General features: G+C 36.2%; 1 protein-coding gene across 2 annotated transcripts in view; it reads left to right on the top strand.

Annotated features, from left to right (window-relative positions):
* The window catches only part of POLA1 (DNA polymerase alpha 1, catalytic subunit), a 188,779-nt gene that overhangs the window by 134,151 nt on the left and 27,102 nt on the right, over positions 1-27,526 (top strand). For both annotated transcript variants that reach the window (XM_072332121.1, XM_072332113.1), the window contains exon 36: positions 13,231-13,327. In XM_072332121.1, the coding sequence (XP_072188222.1) occupies positions 13,231-13,327 (97 nt within the window). The remainder of the gene's footprint in view (positions 1-13,230; positions 13,328-27,526) is intronic.

The raw sequence follows: 27,526 nt of genomic DNA, 5'->3' as shown, positions 1-27,526 counted from the left end.
ATCTGGCAACTGCTACTTCAGTTGTTTGTTGTTTTTTTTTTTTTTGTAACTGGTGAAGACACTTTGGTAAAATGCTTTTCTGCGCTGTGTATTATTTCATGTTGAGCATCAAAGTCTGCTTCTGCTTTTCATGAGCTAGATGGATTGACAGTTGTTAAACTTCTTGCTTGAAAAGGCATATATGCATTTGGTTACTCTGCCTTCATGATCTAGATGATTTGTGGAATGTCATGTTTCTGAATACCTACATAGCAGAAGCAGTTAAGACTACTTTTTTTGTACTTCCACATGGATGAGAAAATGCTGCCATTTTGTCAGATTTTTATTTTATTGTTCACTGATGCTCTAATACCCCTGGTTAGATTTTTACATGGGTGATTTTGTTAAGTCAACTGAGAAGTTTCAGCTACTGCATAATATAGAGGAATACTGCATGGTAAGGATGGGAAGGCTAGTGTGTTCTTGCTGAAGACCACTCAAAAATACTTGACTAACAAAATAGTCTGTTGGCATGGAAAAAGAGTTTTATAGGTTTTGGCTGAGTTCCTGGTGTCACAAAAGATTATCTAACTAATTGCTTCCAGCAAGCCTTTAGCATCATCTCTCTCTCTTTCCAGTCACAGAAAGAGGGATACTCCGAATAATGTTATAAAGTTATGGTAAAAAAAAGAATTGTTTGCTGTACTATGGGAACAAAATTATGCATTATTGGCTGCACAAATCTTTAAAATAAAAACAACTCAGCCCATCTCCCAAACGTTTTTCAATAAATAAATAAATAGTTTGTATTGCTCTCTTGTAGTCATGTAAACCTTAAGAAGAGAATTAATGGTTCTTGACTGAATATATCCAGTGCATTGCATTACAGTAAATTATTGATGATCTGATGAAGATAATATAATCTTGAAGCCTTGCAAACAAATGATGTGTTAAAGTTGACAGGCTTTTCCACAAACAGTTTCCCTTACAGACTTATGCAGTGACATGAAGACAAAATTGAGTGGCTATATACATTTGAATAAATGATAAAGTTGTAAGGAAAAGGTGGTGAAGAAAAATGTGTCTTTTCAATAGTCTAGAAAAGTAAAGGAAATACTAAACTTTCACAGCTGGCTGGATTTGAGAGAATTGATCTTGGTGTGTATACAAGCTTATTACCAAGAGTCTTTATTTATTAGGAAGATGTAAAATCATGATGAGTTTCCTCATGGAAAACAGAAGGTGAACTGTAGTATCTCTGAACAGTTCCTTTGGTTGTCTATGATTCAGGCGCACTCTTAACTACCTTGATGTGCGCCATGGACCTGCCCACTACAAGAACAGCCTCTTATTTGTGAGCAAAGGTTGCCATACCAGTACCTTGCTGCTCAGAACTTGATTGAGGTTTTTTATTATATAAAAATTATGAAGGAGTCTTGTGACTATAAAACAATAATGTTGATTCTTGAAATTGTATTTTGGTGTAAGTAAATTGTATTAGGTGCTCTTATGATCCTGTCTAGCTTATAAAGATGGCTGACTTATCAATACAACTTTTTTTGGAACAGAAACTTCTGTAAGCTACATTTTTCATGTTATTTTTTCCAAATACGTTTATGAAATTCTCTGATATCTGGGCATCCATACACTAAAATGGAATGTCCTTTTCTTTCTTGTTTATTCATTCCCTATAATTTGGGCACTGGGATGCTGTATGATACTTTAAAGGTTAAGGTCATTTTTTATCCAGCCTTACTTAGCATAAGATTATGTGATTGACATTTTTATAGTATGCATGTATGAACTGATTCCCTAGTATGAGGGAAGGGCCTAACATCTGGGAGACTTAACAGGAAAAAAGGAAAGACAGAAAATAAATGGTTGATGTAAAGTATTAGTACTTCTCCCATAGGTTTTTTGCTGTTGTGTTGTTTTTAAATAGAAACTGTTTCCAGATGCCAGGGGAGCTAAAGTTAACAGAAGGTTAAGCATCTTGTTACAGAGATCGAGGTGGATCACAAGTCCTCTCTGGCCTTGTCTAGCACTGAAGAACTGAATTTCTTTTCTATTAGGGAATAGTACTGTGGGACAATCTTTTTTTTCCGTCACTGTTGTGAGTGTGTATGACCTTTCAGATTTTTTAACTTGGGTTCAGCATTGGAGGTGGTGTCTAGGGTTTCTGTTTTCTCCAGAAGAGAGAGAACTCACAACAGAATGTTCTTCACTATGAAAATTATGCCGCCATTATTCTTACTTGCTTTCTAACTGCAGCACTTTCAGTCAAAATTAGGCACTGCATAGGTTGTTACTACAGGTTGACAACTGATACCTTTTCTCAGCCATTAGGAACCAGTGTTTTTTATTTAAGCCAATGTCTTTCAGATTCAAGTAAAAACAATCACTTTGAGAGTGTTACCCATTACAGAAATCAGTTACTATCAGATGCTGTTTGTCACTAGTTTCTTACAGTGTGTAAGCATTAATGTAACCCTTTGAAGACATTTGTTTAAGGCTATCTGTATTCTTAAAAATACAATCAATATAAACTTTTTTTAAAGCCACTATTCAAACAAACAGTTTTCATTTAATGGGGATGCCTTTCATGGAAGTATCCTTTCTTCATTTGTTTTATATAGAATTTATTTCTTGGGCTTCATCTACATGTCTGTAGTAGGATATCTAACAATGGAAAGACCTGATAATAACCTGATAGTTTCATTTCTGTGATGATAACTTTACTAGCAGTGGTCAACTTGGACTCCTTGCACTTGTGAGAAGAAAATCATGCAAATAATAAGTAGGGAAACTGGAAACGTGGCAGTTCACTGTTCTGGTCCAAGTCCACCCCATGGCAAGTGGCCAGTTGACGATTTTCAAAGCTGTGATTATTGCACACACAGACTCATTAACATAAATGAACTACATATGGGAAGTTCTACTGATCATATTATGAGGGTCTAGTTACAGTAAAATGTAGTCATTTGCATTTATGTTTTTCTTTTCTTTGATTAGTCTGTATCACATGGGGAGCATCTATGGAAAATAATGTAGTCCCTAATATCCGTAGTAGAAACAGTAAAATATGGCAATAATGGCAGTATGGGTTCTTCGTACTGTTGAGCTACAGAGCCGCCTCTATCGCAGCTATTCAATTAATTCCAGTTCAGTTGTTTACTTTTTTGTATGTTACCAAGTTTCTTCAGTAGCCGAGACAATTTTTGAAGTGTTTGTGGATCTACAGAACAACCTTTCCAGACTGTTACACTGTTATGTATTGATTGATTGATTTTTAACTTTATTCATCTCACTTCTTGAATAAAAATTCACTATTCTGGGATCGTGCGGGTATTTAACACACTCTTTTACTCCTGGCATGTGCACATGCACATTGAGTTGTGTTGACCTCACCAGTCAGACCTGTCAACAGAATCAAAGCCTGAAGGGTTGAATGTTTGCCTGCTCTGAGGTAAACTAATTTTTTTTGTTATTATTTTTTTTTTGTGTATGGATAATCTCATGGTTGGACTCTGTCTTTCTGCTTGCGCTTGTGAACTGAAGAATGCAGGACACAATCTGTTTTTTCAAGGCACTTTACAAAGTAGACATCAGCGGCAATCCATTTTAGATGTGCATCTGGTTAAAAAAGGATAATTAAGAACACTATTAGATTGGCAGATGATACCAGAGATGTTTTTAGAGGAGATATCGTACTTAACAGAGGAGACATCTGTGCACATCTTGGCTTCAGAATAAGTTAAACAAGTTAAATAAACTATATTGCGAGTCTGTTTGCCATTCTATCTGAAGCAGTAGTCTTGTAGAGTCTTTCAGAATTATCAGGATTTGCTTGCATAAGTTGTTGGCACCATAGAGATGGGGACTTAAGTCAGTTTCTCATAATTCTGATCTAATAGCAAAGTATTTCATGGTGTGTCATGAATCTTGATATTTGTATAGGTATTCATACCAACCTAGTTTTCTTATTTTTTTGTAACTTTTAGTAAAAATCATGATCGGTGAGAAGGGATATTGTCCACAAGTCCTTTAGAATTTACTGGAATGCTAAATTTGCTTTGGACAAAGTAATGTCCTCTGCAGCAGATATTTTCCTTGCTTCAATTTATCAGAGTAGGTGAGCTCAAAGAGTAGTTCATTAAAAGCTGAGAAAATCATCCACTGGCCATATATTCATATGAATCATCATATTCATATGAATCATATATTCATATGTTGAATCATCAACAGTTTATATCAACTGATGTAAAACACTGAGAAGTGTTGGGAGGAAAAGTAGCTTTTCAAACTTCTTAACTCCCTGACTAAAAGCTGGAATTGTGGGAATGAGAGCTGAGGGGCTCGCTGAGTTTTGAGAAACAGAAATATGGTCATGCAAAGCAGTATTCTCAGTTCCTTCTCTGCAAATCATTTTTTTGTTTTTATTTTCACTTGCATGCTTTTACATCTAAAACATATTTAGATAAGCTTATTTGCTTGTGTATCTAGCCTATTTATGGTGTTGTTTATTTACTAATAAAACAGTTTCTAAATGCTGTACTTGTGTTTCTTGAATGATAATCAAGATTCGGCTAAAAAAAGAACATTTCACAAATATTAGTAAATTATTGTAGAGGAAAGTAGTGCAACGTAAACCATTTCTTAACAAAATCATAATTTAAATAAATGAGTATAAGCCAATTTGCTTACAAGGATTGTTTTCTATCATTGTTATAGTCTTTCCTTCACATAAGGTATAAACAAACACTATTTCAGAGTTTTGTATGGAAATAAATGAAATTGCTTGATAGGTCAAAGAAGTCTGTTGAGTGATGAGAGTTCCTGTGTGTGTGGTAATTCCCTCTGTGTTTTGAGTAAGTAATGTTAGTTAACTGCTGAATGCTCCTCATTCAATGAGTAGATCAGTCAGTTCTCTAGAACAAGACACAGCTCTGGATTAGGTTTTTCTGTAACACTTGAGATAGATTGGGAATGCTTTCCATTGTACTTCTGTTTCTGCAGCAGGGGACAGCTTTGCTTTACAGAGGCAGTTTGCAATTTAATGTGGTTTCATGGAGCCTTTTCTACAAACTGCTTTTTAATGTCCATTCCAGATGGTCAAGGATCATGTAATTCCAGAAATCCAGAAATTAATGACTTTAAAGGTGATTGCTTTAATCTTAAAAAACAAACAAACAAACAAAAAACAGCATGGATTTTGTGTTGTTTTTCCTGTATACCAAGGAGAGGATGTGTTTTAAGAGTGTATTTGCTTGCTTTTTATTTTAAACAGCAAGTAATTTTGAGTGGGCAAATACTCTTTGATCAAAGGCTCCTTAATAAATAAATAAATAAATAAATAAACAGAAAAACAAAAATGGATGATTTGGGGATCAGATTCTCTGGAGTAACATTAAGTGCATCTTTGTGGGTGCAGTTGTGTGCTTTTGATTGTGCATGCTACTGGAAGAGTCCTGTTCCAGAGTAACGTGTCTCTTTCATCAGCTGTCCAGTAAAGCTCATGTTTGTTATTTGATGTGAAAAACTTCAAGTCTTAACCTTGCTGCTGTAGATGATAGCTTGAAGGATATTTTGTACAATCACCATCTGAAAGCATAGGATGAATTTCCATGCTACAGACTGGTTAATCTGCAAATCCCTTGGTTATGTGATACTACTACTTCCAAAAGGAGAACACGAATACTCTACAGCCTCTCCACATCTATGAGCTGTATTAGATTACACTCTTATTTTTTTTTCAAGGTTTCTTTCTTCTTACTTGGAATTCCATGTTTTTATTTGGATAAAACCAAATCTTGTATTTCTAACTAGAAATGTAAGATTACAGATGTTTGTATGCATATGGCACTGACTGTCCTAGGTTCTATTTGCATTATATGAGCTACCCATAAACTCCCAAGATAAAACAATTATGGTGTTTATTGCGTAGGTTCAGTAGATGAGTCGCATCTTGAGGCTGATGGTATTCTGCAAACCTATTACGTAAGGGTGCTTGTGTGTTCAAAGTCTGTTGGGTCAGAGCTTAGGACCCAGAAAGTTCAGTTGTAAAAATCATAGAACCATTTAGGTGGGAAAGAACCCTTTGCAATCAGCCATCCACCTGACTTACCAAGTCCAGTCACCAAGCCATACCTTAAATACCTCTGATTGGAACCATGTTGCCAGTATGAATGATCGTGGCACATCAACTGTGCCTTCAGTGTTGTAGGTAGTGAGTTGTCCCAGCCCCAAACTGACTCAGCAAATGTTAAAAACTAAGTATTATGGAAAGTAGCAGTTAAATACTTGAGCTTACTGGTTAGGTTTGTTTCCTTTAGAATAGAAGAAGTGACCAAAGATGCTACCTTGATCACTCTGGAAAATCACCACCTCATGTGATCTTATTTATTAATCCATTAAACATTCTGTGTGAAAACCAGCTGTTTTTAAAAAATTCATTATCCACTGTAAGGGCTGTTTCTGCACTTCCCGGCATTTGTAACAATACATAATTGTCTGAAGATTCAGTAAGGAAAAATTATTCATAAGCATCTCACTGAAATTTTCAGACTATAGAACACATCAGAATGAAATCTACATGTGTGTGTGTTTGAGGCTAATCCTTTTCTATTATTCAAGACTTCTGTTCTCGTGTCTGGGTCTCATCGGGCTGCTCAGATGAGCTTAGATAAAGGATGCAAGGCAAAACCCAAGCCCCTTAAAGCAGGAGGACATATTGTCTTCCATTGTCGGCAGCAGCTTATTTGGCTTGTTCACATCTACTGCAGTGTGGTTTGCTATTTTGCCTTGTTCCAGCTGTTGTCCATGCAGGAAGGCCATTAAATTTGGTGGTAGATTGGTTTTCTGCCAGATTGGGTAAGAAGTAATTTTTTGCTGGATTCATGAATTGGATTTGATTTGCCTCATACTCAGTTGAGACCAGAGAGAGGATAGGGTTGGATACCTATCAAGATAAGAAATCTTTAGTTGAGCACAGGTGACACTCAGTGCTTTTGTTCAAAAAACATCCTGTCTTTGGAAAAGGATCAGTGCTTTTTTTGTGTCTTTGCTTACACTGTCAGCTTTAAGAAGAAGTAGTCTACCACCACTAGTTTTCCAACAGATTCTCTGCACTTTGTGTGTCAGTTCCATTGGCCTTCCTATCTGAGTCTAAGTTATCATCTTCTGAATCCTCAGCAGGGCAGTTCTGGCTGAGGACTCTGTCCAGTCTTAGATAACTCATTCAGCTTTTATTATGGCCAAAAATTAAAAAATAAAAATTACTGTTAAATTTCTTTTTCTATTTTTCTGACTTGTAAATCTCATTAAAAGGCAGCTATATTCAGATTTTGTGAATGAAACAGAATCGTGGAATGGCTTTTGTTAGAAGGGACCTCAAGAATCACGAGTCTCTGCCCACTGCCTCAGGCAGGGCCACTAATAACCATATCTAATACTAGACCAGGCTGCCCAGGGCCCCATCCAACCTGGCCTCTAGCACCTCCAGGAATGGATGGGGCATCCACAGCCTCTTTGAACAGCCTGTTCCAGCACCTCACCACTCTCATAGTAAAGAACTTTCCCCTGATATCCAACCTAAATCTTTCCTCCTTCAGCTTAAACCCATTTCCCCTTTTCCTGCCACTATCTGCCCTATCTACTGAATGAAAACAGTTGGAAATAGTAATCTTAAGAATCATGCTTGGAGGTATTCTGTTAACCCCATTATTCAGTCTGGTGTCCCTTGTCAGCAGGAGTTTTCATCTTCTTTCACCCAGCTCCTCACTCGTTTTACTCTTATGATGGAATTTCAATGCAGAGTTTTTGTAATGCTGATTTTGTAATCTGTAGCATTCTGATTAATTACTAAACAGTACTTAAACCAGCACAAGTTCTTGTCATTTCAGTTACTTAATGGGGAAAAAATAAATCTGGTAATATCCAAGAATATTCAGTCTTTTGTTGTGCTTTTTTTTTTTCCTGTTGACCTCCATACTTCCTGGGCTGTTTTCTAAAGGTGCATTTACCTTCAGAGATTGGTAGTAACTGGAGGCTGCATCAGCTTGGTGTGTCACAGCTGGCCTGTTTCTACAGGAATACACAGGGTGTGTAAAACATGGTCTTCTGCTTCAGTTTATTGCCATGAAATCACTGTGGCATGGATAGCATTTGGATACATAAACATCCACAGTGCTGAGCTGTGCCCTCTTTTTGAGAATAGAAATTGCTGCACATAAGAGAGATGATGGAAAATGTGTGCAGTCTATACAATCTTCCAGAAGTAGATTGAGACCAGTGGCACTTCCCCGAAAAAATAAATTACCCAAAATTTGCAGCACATTCATATTCAATTTCATCACAGCAGATGCTCATTAGTATGTTGTTATTAATTGGTATTCACTTTAGGTTTTGTTTAAAATGAAGATAATAATTAGGTTTTAATTACTGCATCTTTCTAAGGGGGAGGGGAGGAAATGCCTCTCAAGGCACTGAAGTATTTCCTGTATGCTTCTCTCCACTGCATGTGAGCCTCAAAAGTCTCTGAAACACAATTTTCTGCCAAGAGTTTTCTTTTCTATCTCTTTTTCCTTCTTTCTTATTTTTTAAGTGTTAAGAACTATCCCTAAGTGGTTTGTTTGGACATAGTGAATTGTATCATAATAGCGAGAGCCACGGCTATTTCTAATCAAATTACCAAAAAGACTTTGCAAAAGTAACTCTCTTGAGCAGCTGATTAATGAAGTGGTGCCACTGTTTTGTGTTATGATTAATTGAAGTAATACAAATAAATTCTGTAGCCTGTGGAAATTATCTCCTACGCAAAGCAATCTAGTAGAGTTAGCAAACTAGAGTGAGAGATGTTTTTTTTTGTTTCTTGTTGCCTTCATCATCCTTAAAAGCCTTTGGTGGCACAACTGGAAACAGCAGTTGATTGGAGTACAAAGTCACAACAGCTCAGAGAGGGCCTGCAGAAGTGAGAGTGAATCCATTGCAGAGGACAACAAAAGTGCAGGAAACAAATCTGAAAATACATAAAGGGTTGTGAGCGTTGGGGGGGACCAGGGAGGACTATAGGAATGTGAGAGATACCAAAGAACAAATAGACTTAAACTGAGTTTAAAGGAATGTGGGTCATGTAAAAGGTATTGACTATCACATCTTTCTTTGGTAAATATAGGAACTGACAACAGTTCAAAGAAAATTGTTCTAAGTAGTGGTTTTTAGCCTTCTGGCCTGTTCAAAAGTATGGCTTCAGATGTGGAACTTTTAAAGTGTATTTTCTAGAATAACACTGCAATTGGGTAAGCAAAGCATCAGAACTAGAATTGTAAGTTTGGTCTTCTGCATCTTAGCTGTTGTGAATTTTCATCGACTTCCTTTTGGGATTGTTTTTCTCCTTTTTATTTCCTTGGACCTTTCTTAACTGGATTCTCTAGGTTTAGTTACCTTTAGTTACTGAAGAGACTTTGAAAGATGGCTGTTTGGGCTCCTGTGTTACTAAAATGGAGGAGAATTAGGCACCTCACTTTTGAAGGTCTTTGGGTTGGAATCTCAAGCACTGAGGGAGAGGCCTTCTAAGCTCAACACCTATATAGAGCTGCCAGCAACATTCCTTTCACAAGAGAAGTGCTAGTAAGATACAGAGCACGTTAACTTCTCATGCACTGACTTTAGGGGAGGAAGAATGCTCGCCAGTGATTAAATCCATCTTGTTCCCTTCCTTTCAGAGAGTCAAATAAGCTTTGTTATTAAGAAGTTGAAGTAAGGGTGGGCAGTGTAAGGTTTCCAACACTGTGCAAAATTAAGCAAGCCAAGCTTGATCCTCTATTTTTGCCAGGAAGGCTCTACATCCCCTGTTCTCTGATTACATTTATGAAATTAGGGAGTTTGGGCCATTCACTGCTTGAATTTTGGCCTTGAGAGAAATGTGGAGTAAGTATACAATGTGGCTTTGCTCTGGAGCTGAATTCTTAGGAGCCTGTGAGACAGAAGATGAGACAGATCTACCTTTCACTTCAGTGTTTTGTTCAAACATCACCAGTTACAAGATAAATACTAACCTATTCATAAGCTATCAAGACAGAGTGGATTCAGATGTGTAAAGGCACAGCTGACCGGCAATACTAATACATTGTGGCCTCCTTTCCTGATGCATGCTCTAGTGAACATTTGCTGGTGTATGTTTCAGCTGAGCAAGATTTTTCTTTTTTTATGGCTGAGCATTTGGTACCCTATTATTGTCTTTATTCATGGGAAAATTTGTTTTGCTGATGTTTCTAATGTTCTGATTCTGTTAAGACACACGGGGTGTCTATCACATGGATGATAATCCGTGTGATCTCAAATTCTTCCTGGGAGGGTAGGTTAGGGATTTGCAGTTGTCCTTCTGATTTTGCAATCACATCAGACCCAGATTTCTTCAGATGATTACTTGTTGGCCAAGCACAATGATTTTTATTCTTTTTCCCATGTGTTACTTTTCTAATACAAATGTAATCTTTCTGTCATGGGAATGAATAATGGTGATTGCAAACTACATGACTTTGGTTCCTGTATCTGCTTATCGCTGTTTTAAATACCAGAAAAAAAAGAAAAAAAAGAAAAATTGTTTGGTTGCTTTGGTACGGAGTGTTCTTTCCATGAATGGAAGCTGTCAAAGAGGCAGAGTTGCATCCTGAAATCAGTTCCTAATGAAATCAAGAAATGAAACATTACGGATCAAATAAGAACTTCAAAATAAGGTTTTATTTTCTTGTTCTCACCATTCAGTCTTTTATGGTAAGAAAGAATACATAAATGATACAAAATTTGAGAAAATCGTGTGGTAACTTAAGGGCTGTCAAGTTGTCTTTGCACAAAAATATACTATTAAGTGTCAAGTTGGGTTTGAAGTTTTAGCTTTAGTTTTTGCTTTAATCTTACCGGTCATCAGAAATTAAAGAAATACACAAGCTGACGATAGAAGTAATTTCTAATGCTCTTTTAAATTTAAGTCACCTGTTCTTTAGTTTCATAAGTATACCATAATATTCATCGTTGCATGAAAAATAAACCTTGTGCTTTTCACTAGATAACTAATTTTAAAAGGGTAGTATTAGCACATTATCAATTAAAAAGTAATTAAAAAAAAGTTAAAATAAGAAATTGTTTATATATGTATGTATGTCTGTGTGTATAAATTGTTGCATACCGATTTTTGTATTTTCTTTATCCATTTAAGCAGTGACTTTCAATTAGCCTGCCTACTAATATCAGGTCACTAAACTCTATGGCTGATGCTTTATTCTTTCGTGTGGGTTGTCATTCGTTTGCTTCAGTTGGCTGGCAAAGGTTGTTGTATATCCATTACCAGCAACACAGCACTTTGCATTTCTGAATTGACAAGCAGCTATATTGACCTAGCGCTTATTATGGGTCAACAGCTGCGTTAACCGACGGAAGGACTGAGGGGCAATTAAAATGAATTGGCAAAAATATATCTTCCTAATTTACTCCAATTTGTTATTTATGCTAACATTGTATGGCTTCTATGGTGACACTAAACAGAATGGACCCAATAATGGCAATTAACATAAAAATATAATGGCTAATCAAATTGACAGCAACTGTTTCTCATCATCTCGACACACAATACATTATCAAAACAAACTATTATGAAGGAGGTAATTTCAGTGTTCTATTCAACCTGCTTCATGTGTGCAGTCAGGGAGATGTGTACCAGCAATTACAGCTGAATCTAAAAAACTAAACAAATAACTTAATCGCTGTCGTCCTCCTTTTTTCTTCTTCAGGAAGCAGTAATCAGGATTTACTAAAAATAACTGGTGTATAATAGTATAATGATGATGCATATCGTAGAATAGCTAATAAGGAATAAAATAAGCTTCTGTGTGTCTTTTTTTAAAATAGGTTTACATGAAGTGGAAAAAAGTGTAACGTTAAAATATATAAAGAAATAACAAAGCAGTATTAATGGTTGTCAAATGTCTCAGCATTGCTTAGCAGTTACAGATACTTTATAACCTGTCAGTAGAAGTGTAAAATAAGCTGAATTTAGTAACAAAAGTTGGCATGATTGGGTAGAAAATTAAAAAGCTCAGTGAAAGCAGAATTCCAATAAACAGAAATAGTTTACCAGTTGCTGTTCCTCTGTGCTCTCAGTCTCATATTCCATGTGGTAAGCTGAATGTCAACTTAACATTGGTCTAACGTGTGGTGGTGAAGGTGTTTGTTGATTTTGTAGTTCACCAAGAAAGTCTCCCAAGAATTCACGAATTTGTGTATAAATATTGAATGTATTAAAACAAATGGTACTTCCATGTCTGATGCAGTTTTAGTTATTTCATTCTTAAAGACTTCCATATTCAAACCATTGTTGGTCAATATTTAAACAACAGTATCTTAAATAGCAGGGACTGGAATGTGGTTTTGCTAAACGAGAGATCAAGAAAAACAAATTTAAAGGGCCTGGTTGTAGTGTGGGTAAGGTAGATCTTATGTCTGGTTGAGCAATCTCCTAATGCACAGAACGGCAGCAGTGACATGAATGCATACAGACGTACTGTTGAAGTACAGAAATAACACAGAGACTTGACATCACTGACATTCAGAGCAGTTAATTGAATATGATATTCCACCTGTACACAGTTGCAGATTTTTGAACTAAAGGTGTGATTATTAACATGCAGTAGTCCTCCACAGATGTGTAGATCAAGGTGGTGACATAGCTGCAAAGGTGTATATGCACCTGTTCATATTTGAATTTTTCACCATTTATGTAACTACAGCTGTGTGTGTGAATGGAGAGGGGAGGGAATACAGCCAAACACCTGTATTCATCAAAAATATACATTGATGCCTTTCCTTTTTTGAGATTGTTGCATTGTACAATGTACCAAAGCAATAATGTTATTACTTTGTGCCATCTTTCTTATAGCTTTTATTTTGGTCCCAAAATGTCATACTGGTATGTGTGTCTGTGAGAATAGGTAAATGTGATTTGTGTGTTTATAAGAATGGATAACTCTAGTATGATTTGTATTAATGATTTCAATTGTGAGGTAAGAGCGTACAGAGATGCAGTATAAATATATTTTTTTGTAATAGTAGTGTTATAGTAATACAGCGTTATAGTAATACATGAGCAGAATATATCTTTTAGAAAAGTACAGATAGAATCACCTCTTGATAACAGAGAGAGAAATCGGAGACACACTTATCACTGGGGTTTGTAATTACTACCTTTTTATTTTGCAGTATTCTGATAAGGCCCTGTACACTCAGCTGTGCTTTTACCGGTACATTTTTGATGTGGAGTATGCAATGGATAAAGTGATTACTGAAGAGGATAAAGGTAAGTTTAAATTATTAATTAATTAAATGTAACTCAAAAGCAGCTCACATTCTAGAAACTACAGCGCTATCCATTTGTACTCTCCAAATCTGAACTACTAGACTGTAACGTAGAAGAGAAAATAGAAGAAAGTAGGACTGTGGGAATTGTTTGTAAGAGAAATGTGTTATGTGTGAATAACAGATTCAAGATTATATGTCTGTGTTGTTTTGGAGCAATTGTATTTTTTCCAAAGTGCTTTGCCTGGAAGTTATGCCATTAGAGAAATCTCTTTGCATGTAGCTTGAAGGATATGTCAACTTCAGTAAATAGATTAATTAAAACTATACAGTTTCTAAAAGAAGCCAATTAAAACATATTGAGGTATTAAGAGGCCAGGGACAAAAATGATAGCTCAAGAAAGCAGCAATGTTAATTGCCTTCAAAGCTGTGTTAAGTACAAAATTTGTGCTGATGTTTGGAAGACTTTTTTTCCTCTTGTCATCTTTCAGTAACCGTAGTATTATTTGTGAGCTAAGACATCTCTAAGCTATAATGGAGCTATGCGTTTTGTGTGGCTAAGTGATTCTCAAGCTGACGGAAGAGCATCTCTGATGGTGGGCTAATGCGTGGCTGATGTGGAATTCTGAACAAAGCTGCTTTGAGCCCACCTATAAGGTGTACTATTAACAGAGAGCACTTCCACTGCGCTTTTGGTGATGCTGATTAAGAAAAAGTACTACCTCTGTAGTCAGCTTTTCTGATTGCTGTTCTGCTGTGGAAATCTTTCTCCTTTCCTGCATCACCAGCTATGTCTCTGGGCAATAGAAGGAGAATAAATAAAGTCATTCTAAATGTAATTTTGATGAGCTTTATAAAAAAGCACAACAACTCTAATGTCTTAGCTAAATAAAATGCTCAGTTAAGCAAATTGTCTGATTCTGGCCTGTTTCTTCTTTTAGAGGTTCCCATTTCCTTTCTTACAGAATCACAGAATTGTAGGGGTTGGAAGGGACCTCTAGAGATCGAGTCCAACCCCCCTGCCAAAGCAGGTTCCCTACACCTTAATCCCACTTAAGACAAGAAGGCCACTCTGTGGGATCATCTCAGTCTAATGCAACTTCGTAGATGTACTGAAGGAATGCTAAGTAATGGTAGATACTACTAGATGAAACTCAGTAAATTGGTGTTTGTCTACCTAATATCAGGATGTAAGAGTGGATTCATCTTAAAGGGTGATCCTATCCATCCCCTGCTAGAGCAGACTGTCACGTCTTACAGAAACTTGGAGGTGGTTCTGCACCTTTCACTGTTGTTCAGAATGTGTTTCAGACACTCATCCTGTGATTCCTGACAATTCACTATAATTTTCCCATTCTAACTTGTGTTTGTCCATGTACTGAATATTTCCCCTCCCTGAAGTTCTTGGCCATGCTTTTAGAAACTGTGGTAGCATCTCTGTTCTGTTTTACATTAATACGCTTCCAGATTCCATTAGTAAGAACAGCCCTCTGCTGCATGGTCCTTCCTAGTCTTTTAGTCTTTTCTTTGTTGGATTTGTCTTTCAGTGTGAGGAACTAGAATTTACCCGGTGTTCTGGATGGTTTCTGCCCAGTGTCTTGTACAATGCATCTATACATTTGATGGGAGTACACCTACTGATGTTTTCCTGTGTAGCTCATAGTTCATAGCCACATTGTATCTTTAGCTTGTGCTTACCTGATGAAAGAAATCTTGGGATCTGAGATTTTTTTCTTTCTGTCACTTCAGAATCAGATGTTCATGTCTGAGGTTTATGGCTCTTTTGCTTCTTTGTTTTGTCTTTAATTTTCTTGGTTTTGCTCATATTGGACTGCTTGATCTCATTTATAAATTTAAATTTCAAGTTTATTGAAACATAATATGATGTCTTCTGCAGTCACATAGTTTCTCACTGTCTGCTTTAATCAGACAATGTTCCCCAGACCCTCACAACTAGCTGGAGGAAGTTAAATAAAATCAGTACCTAGAGAAATTCTAAGGAAATTTTAGAACTCTGCTAGGGCTTCTGTTTTCTTGGATGGTTCACTTTTTCAGCACTGCGTATTCTTGTAATTTTCTTACTGAGATTAATTTTTTTGGTATAATCTTATTCATCCAGTGGTCTCAGGCTTGGTACCGCAGCAAGTGTTAAGGCCAGATTAATTAGATCTATTATGTCAGCCTTTCAAAATTGCTTCTCTTCAAACAGGCAAACTAAACAAACAAATACAATATATAATTATGTCCTATTTTTCAGATATCTTTTGGGAGGAAAACATCTTTCTATTAGTCTAAAAATACTTCCATAATTTGAGAATAATTACCAGTACTTTTTTGGGTTACCTTATTTTATAGGTACTAGTGTTCTATTTTCTTGCAATGGATGGAACTGATTTACTTTGTGTTACTGAAATAAGTTGATTTAGTGAACTCCCATTATGAACACAGAGCTTATATTTATCTCCCCTTGGAATAATAAATAAATAAATAACTCCATGCCATATTTCGCAAGCCATTCCGTGTTCAGCATCACTTATTAAAGATGGTGGATTCTATTTTTCCTCTTTTCTATGTATGTAACTGAATCACTTATTTACTGTTGTTCTTATTTTGGTTTGGGGATTTTTTTATTTTTTTATTTTTTTGCTTTTTTAAACTTATTTTGGAGGAGGTTATATTTAAAACTAAATCACGTGGACCTCTGAGTTTTTACAGACTACTTCTTTGTTCCTGTAGCTTTTGCTTATTCTTGCTGGCGGTTCAGAGTTGTTATTCATCTTGGAATGCTCTTCTGAAAAAATATTTTAGTTGCTAGAGACTCAGGATATAACTGTTGAAAGGAAATTTGAAGGAATTCCTGCTTTCTCTCCATTCAGAACCTTGAGATTCCTCTGTATCACCCGCATTTTCTGTATTTTCTTCTTCAAAACAGAGAACTGTAATTACAGAACAGATTTCTGTTTATTCTGCTATTTATATTGAAGGTCTGTGTTATTTATTGAAATGGAATCTAAAAGAATAATTGTGAAGTCAGTGGGAGTTCAAAAGTCATCCAGCCTGTTCCCTTTCCCTGCAAGAGGATCGATACTATTGTCTGTCTGGCCTGCATTGCAAAGATAGGATAAATTTTAAAAAGCAAAAAACAAAACAAACAAACACAGACAAACTCAAACCAGTGCTTTAGTATTGCAGTTACTACAACTTCATAGATTTTTCAACCAGTTTCTTCTTCTCTATCTAATATAGAGACCTTTTCTGTATATTTAAGATGAATGTTTTCCCTAAGCTTGTCCTATATCTGATGGATAATAGGTGTTATTTTACTTTGTATTTAAAACCTGTATGGTATCTTCTGTATCACTTTCAACAACAATCCTGAATTTATTCATGTAATCACAGAATTGTGGGGGTCAGAAGGGACCTATAGAAATCATCTAGCCCAACCTTTTGTGTACTTGAACATGATGGTTTTTATGGAACTAGCTGTTGGAATCTGCTTGTAATCATGTTAGAGCTCATTTCTGAGTAACTGAGTTTTAGAAAAAAATGATGTTAGATGTATTGCTTTATGTTTATTTAAGTGAAATTAATTTCCCGTTTCATTGTCTGATTGTTGAGTCTCATAAGACCTGTCGAGCATTCATTACCATGGACTCTAGCATAGCGTAGTGTTACAAACAAATTGGTATGTTGACTACCCACATCACTTTCCCGGGTCACTTATGTATATAATCTACGGCTGTGGAACTCCAGTGGTTACCATTTTCCATCACAAGTATTAACCACTTAGACTCAAGCTCTATTTCCTCCTGTCTTTAGCTGGTCATTTATCTATTCCCTCTTAAGCCATACCTGTTTTTTCTTTTTAAAAGGTTTAGGTAGTGAGATAGTATCAATCAATGGACAATATTAATAGCATCATCTTGACTCCATGCTTGTTCAATGCTTCATGTTATTCTTAATAGGTTTGTGAGATGGGTCTATCAACCTATGTTGATTCTTCCCTAGTATATTGTATTTATTCAGTTGCCTACTAATGCTCTTTTTATCATTTCTGCTCATTTGCACAGTACAGATTGTCCATCATGTCATTCACATTTCCTGGGTTTGCCTTTAATATCGTGGAAGATAATTTCAAAAGCCAAACTGAAAGTTAGCATGTAACCTCCACTAGATATCTATTCTGGGTCCTATTACCTAAGGAAATTACAGTGGCTGACATGATTAAATTCTTTCCAGCGCTTCTTGTCTATTAGTGTACTTCTTGTCATCTTCATGTTTACAGCTAGGTTTTGGTCCATCTTTTCCCTGTAAGAATTAAAAATAAGATGTTTGGTTTACACGGCATTTTACTATTACAGAGACTGGTGAAGTTAGCTGCCAGTTACAACATCCAGGAATATCTGGATTATACAATTATTAGTTATTAGTACCATTATTAATTGTTGCATTTATTCTCCGAGCAATTGTTTCCATTCGTCTGAAAGTTTAGGGTCCTTCATGATGAAGATACAGTTTAATATGTCAACACTGTGAAAGGTGGATGAGGTTCTAAGCTTTCGTACTACACAGGTGTAACTCTAAAATTCCTTCGCAGTCTTTTTAAATTAAGAGACTGTTGCACATGTCAGGTCAAAACCAATTTAATTTTCAATATCATTGTGCCAAAACCACTAATTTACAGCTGCCAGTAATAGTGTCAGGTCTGTTTGCTCTGATTTAATTTTTTAATCAGGAAAGGAAAATTGCTCCATTGTGACTAGTAAAGTACTCAAAATGTTTTCAGCTCTTCCTTGCAGTCAGAGGTTTTCAAAGCTGAGTTGTGGCTTTAACAGATGTTGCTGCTTAGGCAAACAGTCAGAACAGCCAGAAGCAGTAGGAGTAGTAAAGTAGTAACATCCTCTGTTTGTTGGGATGGGAAAAGGATAGGGAAACCAGCAGTGATTTAAGTACATGATGTTTAAATCCAGGAGTATGCTCTTTTTGTATGCTTTAAATTCAGAAATGGAAACCAATGTATTTTAATGGCTGTGTCATCAGAAAATCAAAATAAAGTGTAGTAAGCTTTATATCATTATCCCATTCAAATATTGGTATTGTTAAATATTCAAAGATATTACTGTTTTCACTTTGCTTCTACAGTAAAATGAAAACCTTTAAAAATGAAGAGAAATAGAGCCCACATAAAGTCAGTGAAACTACTGTGCCTCAGATGTCTCTAGTTAGCTCCCCCTCCTAGCATAAATTAAATCTTCGTAGAAGACTTTGGGTAGGGCTGCTGCAGGTTCTTTATTCACAGTGGCTGCCAAATCATTCAAAGATTGTGTATTAATATAAGTGAGGTTGTTCATGGTCCTTTTTTCTTTTTGAAGAGAAACAGGATCCTGATCATAGGATTTTTCTGTTTCATGCTGGAAAATGGAAATGAAAGCCACCACTTCTCCACCATCCCACTTCTAAGAGACATAAGGTCACAAGTGATGTTTGCAGTGCATTTAGGTGTTTCAGGGACAGAAATTGCAGAGATGCTGCAGCATATTCTTTCACGGAATGTTTTCAACCACTGAGCCTCTGATCATTGGATTCCAGAAAGTTTGGACATACCAGGTTATTAGATAGGTAGAAGAAAGTGAGGTAGGGAGATGGCCTCCGAAAGGGTGATTAAGTGTCCCTGTTTGTCGGGGAGACCTTCAAAGATGTCAGTTTGCGAAAGTGGAATGCAATTGCTGTGATAGAGTTCTTATGGACTATGATTTTGTAAATCCAAAGGCATATACAGAGGATGCTTTTGCACTTCTATCACAGCTATCTATCTGTATGTTCCTTGCTTCATCCTCGCATACAAATACCAGAAGCATCTAAATTACTTTATGGAGGAATAAGATGCAAAATACTGTTAGGGGGGAAAAAAAAAAGACTCTCTTCTATGCTGTATGTCCTAGACGCTAAATAAATAAATAAATAAATAAATAAAACGCACACAAAAAAACCCCAGCTGTGAATATTTGTGTGAATCCTATAATTTCAACATGGGATGTTCTCATCTTGATGCGCTAAGGAGGAGGTCAAACTGAATTTTTAATTGAAGAATAATTGTAAATCTTTCAAAGAAGACAGATTGCAATTGAGATGTTGTCAGAGCGATTTGTAGTTTAGTGTATGTACTCCTTTCAGCTGGTGATGATGGTGAGGTTGAGGGAGACTGAATGAATGGGCCTGAGCAAGATGTTCCCGCTCTGCAGTAGTGTACAAGTTCAGTCAGATGAAGGGAGGACATAATGTGTGAGAGAGCTGGAAGGACTGTATGTGTGAGAAACTTAGGCAATGAAATGGAGACTTCTGTCATCGTAACCACTAGACATTTATCTGTAGGCAAAAAGACTACAAAGAAGTTGCAATAACTAAGAAAGGAAATGTAGTTGATTGTGTGTGCTTTCCAGGGGGGAATAAAGAGAAATCATGTAAATAACCTGTGTGCATACATATGTGTGCAATTGCTGAAATGTGGCATAACTTTTTTGAGGGAGTGCAGCTCAACAAACAAAGCATTCTGTTGCATCTCATCTGTAGACACTATTGCTGAGTGTTCAGTGCTCTACGGTGATCTTCACATCCAAAAAAATACTGCTGTGCACATTTGTTTTAAGGTACTTTGTCTGCCAATCATATTGCTTAGAAGAGACAGCAGAGTACCGATTTTCAAGAATTTAAGAGCTTTTGGTAGCTCTTGTTCATTTTTCCTTCATGTGTTGTTCTGAAGAGAAAGATGTTGGGACTTGAAAAAAAAAAAAGTCACTTTCTTGTGTGTTTTTGAGTCTCGCTAACTTTTCTCCAAGCAAAAAAATATTCATTGGAGGATTTTGACCCTTTTGATATAGTGGAAGTGCAGTTAACTGATCTTTATAATCCTAAGTTATATCCTTCCATAGCAGTCACACTTTTTTCATGACCAACTAGACATTTTAATATCTTGTGAATAACTGTTTTCTTCTGTTCTGTTTCTGCTTGTGGGGTCTTTTTGTTTAACCTGTGAAATCTAAGTAAACCCCATTACACTCACTGTACATCTCAATAACCCTTTCTCTGAACGCTAAGCTTAATGGGCTGTGACACCTCTCTGAGAGTTAGAAATTCTTGTGAATTATTTTCACTGCTTATGAATGAAATACATAGAAATGATGAGTTACAGCAGCTGTGATATGTCAACAGTGTGGTAACTGTGTGGCATGACGAGAGTACATTTGCTGTGGCTCATACCTCCAATAGTTTTGATTAATGAAGACTATTTTTTTTTCTGCACATTGTGCTCAGTGTTCCAGGTGGAACAAAGTGGTTGGCTTGACTAACTGACTCCTCATGAACTGGAATGGTTATCTGACTTCTTCACATACATACCCTGCTGCTACTGATTGTGGGAAAAATATCTTCTGATTTGCATTTCAGGTTTTATTCCTTACTTAACAAGTTGGCATATCTCTATGTACTCTAGGTTATTTTATCTAATATAGTCTGATTGTTTTATCAGGTCTCTCATGTTTTGAAATAGAAAATAATCTTTAAAGCCATTTTTTCTTTATAGTTTGTTTTTCATCCGCAACTTTGATTGTTCTAATAGAGACCTTTGTCTTTCTGATTTCATCTGTGTTAGTAAAGTTTGCGGTGTCATTGGAGACAGCTTCTTTTAGTGACTACTGCTTCTCACAGCCGCAAGCAACTTTCTCTAGTGAAAAGTGCAAGATGAGCATCTTTCTCCTTTTATAAGTCCCTTAGTTTTGATGGATCTGGTAGTGTAATTTAAAAGAAAACCTGTATTTTATATACCAGAATTCTGACATTGATGCTAATTTAAATATATATATATATATATTGTGGTGGAAATTGGAAATATAAACGCAAACAATTTAACTCTGTATAATCTATTCGGCATATATGCACCTAAGCATCAGAAGGGTAATATAAATGTGAGGTCTTAAAGAGATTTAAAAAAAGGTACAATTATCTGTATGATTTTTAAGTTGCATAAGAAATGTATTTTAGAACTTGCCAGTGATGGCTTATAATCACTTTGATATTTTGAGGAAAATGGTAGCTTTAAACAGATGATACAGAATTTATTTTTAAAAATGTATTGTGCTTATACAGTTGATGGCTTTTATTTCCATAATGTTTTTTACTACATAATTATACATCTTAATTACGTAATTACCGTCATAATTATTATGTAATTACATGTAGTTCCACTAATTACAAAATCAGGAAGTGTAATTATCTACTAAAAACTTTCTGAAATCTTATTTGTTCACTAGAGATTATTTAAAAGACCAGTGACCTACTGAAGATGGTGCATGGTGTAACGTATCATACCAGCTCTCCTTTTCTCTTTCCTCGTGACCAGTATAGCATGAGAGCATTGTGGAAGGACTTCTATGTCTTTAATTATTATTTCCCATAAAATTAGTTCTGAGGCGTTGCCTATATTGCCCAGGGATTCGGAGCCTCCGTGATTTTGTCTTTGATATGTTTTGTCTTTTAGTTGGAAAGATTCTGTAGCTGGAGTTAGAGAAAGTTGCGTGCTTTCAGTTATCACCTTCATAACTTAATGCTCGGTAGTGCATTGAGATATCTGGGTCGGGGATCTGGTGTCGGCTATGAACATGATTGGAAAAATGCTGGTTATGTCCATGTGTAGGTAGAGCGAAATCTTGATTTCACTGAAGACATGGAGAATGCAGCTGATTTCTCATGGACCAAAAATTTCTTTCATTGAATAAAATGGCTTTCTTAAAAATTATTTTTTCTGTTTATATGTACACGTACATATGTCTTTATGTGCTCATTTATTACTCACTATTGCACATACTGAATTTATGAATTTGTTTAATGGTGCAGTGTGTAACAAAAGTAGTTCACTGCATGTTAGGATAAAAAATAGTAATATTTAGGACACTGTATGCTTGTTTTGTCCTAGTCTTTTATTATACTGGGAAGATGGAAACTATTTCATGCAAAACTTTCTCCTATGTTTATCATGATAGAAAATGTTCATTTGTTATGTTGCAGTATTAAAATACAGAGAAATACTTTGAATAACAGGAAACAATGCATGTGAGAGAGGTGATACAAAACATAAGTGATCGGAATTTGTGATACTGATAAAAAAGGAGACAGTTGTAACCTACATGTCAGCAGGGAAGTGGTCACTTGGAAACATGAAGAAAATCAGTCATGGGAATTGCAAACTCATTTCTGTGAGATCTATGACACAATAGCCAAGTATACATATCTATCATTGCATAATTTTTTCTCTGCTTTCTAACTGTTTTACTTAAAAGAACCTATCGTAAACCCACAAGTTTGGGTACGCAGGTGATGTGAATCTGCCATTATCTTGTTGAGTGCAGGAACTTCGGCTTGTATCTCCTGAGCACACAAGTCCTAGGGAGAGTCTGTCTCCAAACCAGTTTGAATTGCGTAGGCCTTTAGAAGAACACAGATGCATTAGTTTTGAACACATATTGTAAAAACGGGATCCTTATTTGATCTCCAAGATTTAAATTAATACCACAAATAAAATTATTTTAATTATTGTACTTACTGAAGCATAATAACTGCATGGGAGACGTTTCTTTTGAAATATCTTTCTGCATCCTTAAAAACCAAAACATTTATGTCAAAGACATAATGAAAATGTCGTTACGCTCTTTTCTCTATGAAATGGGCGTGGATGAAGTCCTTAATAAGAACTACGAGGCTATGCAGAGAACAATGGCATGGAAAATATTAATTTTATTTTGTAGGACACGCAAAGACGGTACATGATGTATAATACAAAAATGGAGCATTATACAGTAGAGTATCTCAATGCGGATTAAATTTGGTTTATTAAACAAAGAAGTCCATCGGTTCATTTTTGCCATCTCTCCATCAGAATAATGTGGTGGTGTCAGCCAATACCAAATGATGTTTCTGGGGGAATAAAAAGGCGTATTTGAAGCCCTGAGTATTACCACCATGAAAACAGAGTGCACAAGAACCTATTTGGAGTGTGGTTTTCACAAAAGCATCTGAGATCTCAGCTGTTACCTCTTTGTCTCACAAGCAGTGCCTCCACTTCCACAGTTTTCAAGTCCTCTCTTTTAACAAAGAAACAATCATTCCACGATAGTGAGTGGTTCAATGAGACGGAAAGAGAGAGTACTACTCCCCACCCCCCCTATTTTTTTTCCTTTTTTTATTTTTCCCCCTTTTTGTTTATTTTCAGGACCATCTCATAGATTAGTATGTCTTATTTCAGGCTAATATAATTTCACTGCCTTTTGAGAGCCAATTAGTCTTTTGTGACAGGTCAGAATTTGGCTCAGCCTTGCAAATACAGCAGGATTTCGTTCCATCATATCCCACTTCTGTGAGGGGACTTGGATGGAGAAAGCCCATTTGGGCTTGGGAGCTATTTGTTTTTATCTGGTATAAATTAGTTTGGAAGAAGTTGATTTGTTCCTTCCAGGATTACAACTGTCAAAGGCATATCAAAATGTTTTCCTATGTTATATTATTTAACTCAGAATATAATAATGTAATTATTTTGACATGAAAATGCTGCGTGCTGTAGTATTTCCACTTATCTTTAAATAGACATTTTTCACTTTGTGAGCGATGCATACGGTAAGACAAAACAAAAAAAAAAATGAATAAGAAGGAGTGAGTGACAATCTAAGCTAGTTTATTTAGATGATAAAAACAAATAATATTTGGTGTAAATAGGATTCTGTGGAGCTGGAATTAAAACTCCACAGCTATGGTATTGTTTCATATTTCTGGTGAAACAATATATGTTGCATAAACAGCCAGCAGCATGAGAGCAGCAGCATTCTAATTAGATGAATGTTTTGAAATTGGGTTACATACTTTTGGGGGGGGTGCAAAAGAACACTTAAGAGAAGCTTAGAATTGTGTTGTTTTTCCACTCTTCGTAAATAGAATACATGTGTATTCATCTGCAGTTCAATCCTATTTACTTATTTATTCGTTTGTTTTGTGCTAGAACTGATTTTGTAGTTTTAAACATCCTCGATAAAAAAATAGCCAGTGGTGGGTGACCAAAACAAATATAGATAATATACTTACAAAGAGCATGGAGCTACTGTGGTTTTGATCAATAATGCTTAACTATTATCATCAGGGCCTTGATGTGGAAAAGATTTATTTCATACTTTATATTCCATATTTTAGAGGCATCGGTGGATTTGGAATTGTTTGTCGTGCACACAGTTTCATGATAACCTGATATATAGTTCAACTATTTGAAATACTACTTAGTTTAAGAGGGAAAAAAGATATGCCCATAACTTGGAAAAGCACCAGATGTCGGAACATAAGATACATGCATTTGATGAAGCTGCAGCTCTTGTAGGTGCATTAAGGGAGAAAGAGAGAAATAGGTTGTTACGTGAAAGTTTGGTTTCTGAAAATCTGGATGCAAGTTTAAAAACCGTCTCTGTTTTTTGTGCTTCTGTACTCTGAAATGTGTCTGCTATTTCCCAGTTTAAGCCAAACCTCAAATATTGCAAAAGAAGGAAACTATGCAGTAAAGCGCCTGTGCTTTTTTTCAACTTTTCTGTAAGATCTGGAGCATCGAGTTCATTTTTGTTGTATTGAATTGCTGTAACAAATCTTAAACATCAAAGGAAGTACTCAGTCAGAAGTACCTATTTAGACAAAACATGAATTTTATTTCAGTATTTAGTCTTTCAACATGTGATTGTGCTTGTGTTTCCTAGTCAGTACCAAAAAAGGATCCTTCTTGCTTTATTACAGCATTTGACAGAATTTACAGGCTTTTTATATTCACAGGTATCTTCTGCCTTACTAGTGACCACAGCTGCTGCGCTGGCCCATAGAGCGTAGATAACTAGATATCCTTTGGTTTAAGCTTTTCCTCTAACACCCACTTTTGCCTGTGTTTCAGGCACCAGTATAACGTGGCAGACTGCTCTGCTCATCACTTGTCAGCTTTCAGGTATATCCACTGCCATGGCAAAAAGCTCTCCACCTCACTCATGCGGGTCCGGGATTTACTTACCTCTTCCAATGTTGAGTTACATTTCAGAAAGCATTGATCTACCCAAGTGAAAAAGAAGAAGCAGTTCAAGTTCTGGCAGTTGCTGTAACATCTCATTTAAACCCTAGTGGAGTACCTCACAGGGTAGTGTAGGACAGCAGTTTTGGTGACCTTGTTTTACCTCTTGGAGTACTGGTGCATCCTTTTTCTCCTTCTTTCAGTTCTAATAACTGCTGCTTTCTTTTATTTTTTGGGGGGGGGGAGAGGGAGGGCACATGGTAATCAGGACTTTTATTTTTTTTTAGTGATAGCAGTGTTGGGTTTTAAGGAGCCCTTGTCTGTTTCTTCATTTTTTTTTAACTGTTTTAGATGGGCAAGGTAATGTCAACAGACCATTTGCATGGTGAAGCCTTACATTGGATTTTTACACCTCAGGATGTTATCCAGTTATTTGTTAGTGTGCCTCTGCCCTAACTGTGGAAACAGTAGTTCAGGCATTCAGCATCACACTTCAAAAATCATGCTCTACTCCCAACAGGATTTGAGGTACTGAGATTTTCCACATAACGTAGCAGTTCTAGAATAAGCATTTCTCTTTCAAGGGAGGAGGATTGTGGGTTTTATTTGTTTGATCTTTGCTTCAGTGAAAAACTCCCACTTGTCACATCACAGACCATGGCAGTATGTTTGTACTATAATCAAGGACCCAGAAAAATATTAGTATTGGAGTAACTTTTCAGTAGGCTTAGAGGTTCTGGTTTGTTTTTTTGCTCTGGGTTTTGTGCGCGTGTGTTTTTAACAAGTTCCGTTTTATATGTGTAAGTTCCGACTTACACATGAGGAAAGAGCCTTAGTGCAAAAGGAGAATGAAGACATAAAAACAGAAAGCTAGATTTATCAAGCAATCTCTTACCAAGTAAATTTGACAAAAAGCAATCCTAAAATTTACATTACAGAAAATGTGGGAAAGAGTCCTGAAAGATTTGGAGGGGCAACAATAAAAGAAGGTAATTTACATTACAGCTTGAAAGTAAAATAATCCATTGCAAAGTGTAGCCTTCAGTTTTGTGCATTACTCGAACCCAGTGAGGGTAAATTCAGGATTTGCATTTCCAGTAGAAACTCCCCAAATTTTAGACTTTATTGCTGTTGCCCTTGTTATCCAGTATGGAGTTTTTCTTAATTAGGGAAATTTTAAATAAGATCTGTAGCTATACGTTACTAAAAACCATTGCATGATCGTAAGCAGAAGGCTTACGTGGGCACTGGTCATCTTCCAAAGAATTCCGGACTTAGAGTTGCTTGAGAACAGGTCATTTTTTTATCTCATTCTGGATGTGAAAAGGGGAGAAGGGAAAAAAAATCTCTGGAAAAGTTTGTGGTACAAAAGATTTTATCATCTTCTAAACATAAAATATGATTTGGGAGGAAATCTCTTCTCTGCAGATATCAGCAGTTTTACAGATGGACTACATCCTTGGAAAGATTCTTGAGCAATTGCAAGCTGATGTTTTTACAGTGTCTCGAGCAGGCCAATATTTCTGTTGAATAGTACATTTTGAAGGCCATTATGATGATAAACCATGTTCTTAGCAATTCAGATTGGTGTATATACTTTGGTTTTAAAAACAGAATTCTGCAGCAGAGTGCAAACTACAGGCAACAGTTAAGAAAAAAAAGATACGGTTGAACATACACAGAAAACTTTAAATTCAAGTCTTTCCAACAATGTGGGTGCTTTGTATCACACATTTGGGCTAACTAGGAGAGACCCCAGGAGTGCCTAAAGGTCAAACAAACTTAATTATAAAGCAAGACTCTGTAGTGCAATATATCCCAATTACAAAGATAAAATGAATCACCACAGTGGCAGGACTTCTATATAGTAAGAAGCCATCCTTATCTTTTCAGCTGATAGACATTGCCTTTAAAGAAAGGTGAGTGATGAGTTAGGAAATGAGCCTAGACAACAGCAGTAAACTCAGGAATTTGTGGGAGTATATATGAGGGTTTTACTCTCTTTAGAGGAAATCCATCTGATGATTTGCTTTATATTTAAATGCTAAGTGAAAATTCATCTTTCCACACGTAGGATTTTCTGCACAGAAATGCATAAGTAGCCCACCACTGGATGTCCCTCA

Source organism: Excalfactoria chinensis, chromosome 1, assembly GCF_039878825.1.
Source record: "Excalfactoria chinensis isolate bCotChi1 chromosome 1, bCotChi1.hap2, whole genome shotgun sequence".
In the NCBI taxonomy this organism is placed as follows: domain Eukaryota; kingdom Metazoa; phylum Chordata; class Aves; order Galliformes; family Phasianidae; genus Excalfactoria; species Excalfactoria chinensis.
The sequence above is the reverse complement of the archived record's forward strand: the minus strand, read 5'-3'. Positions and strand labels throughout refer to the sequence as shown.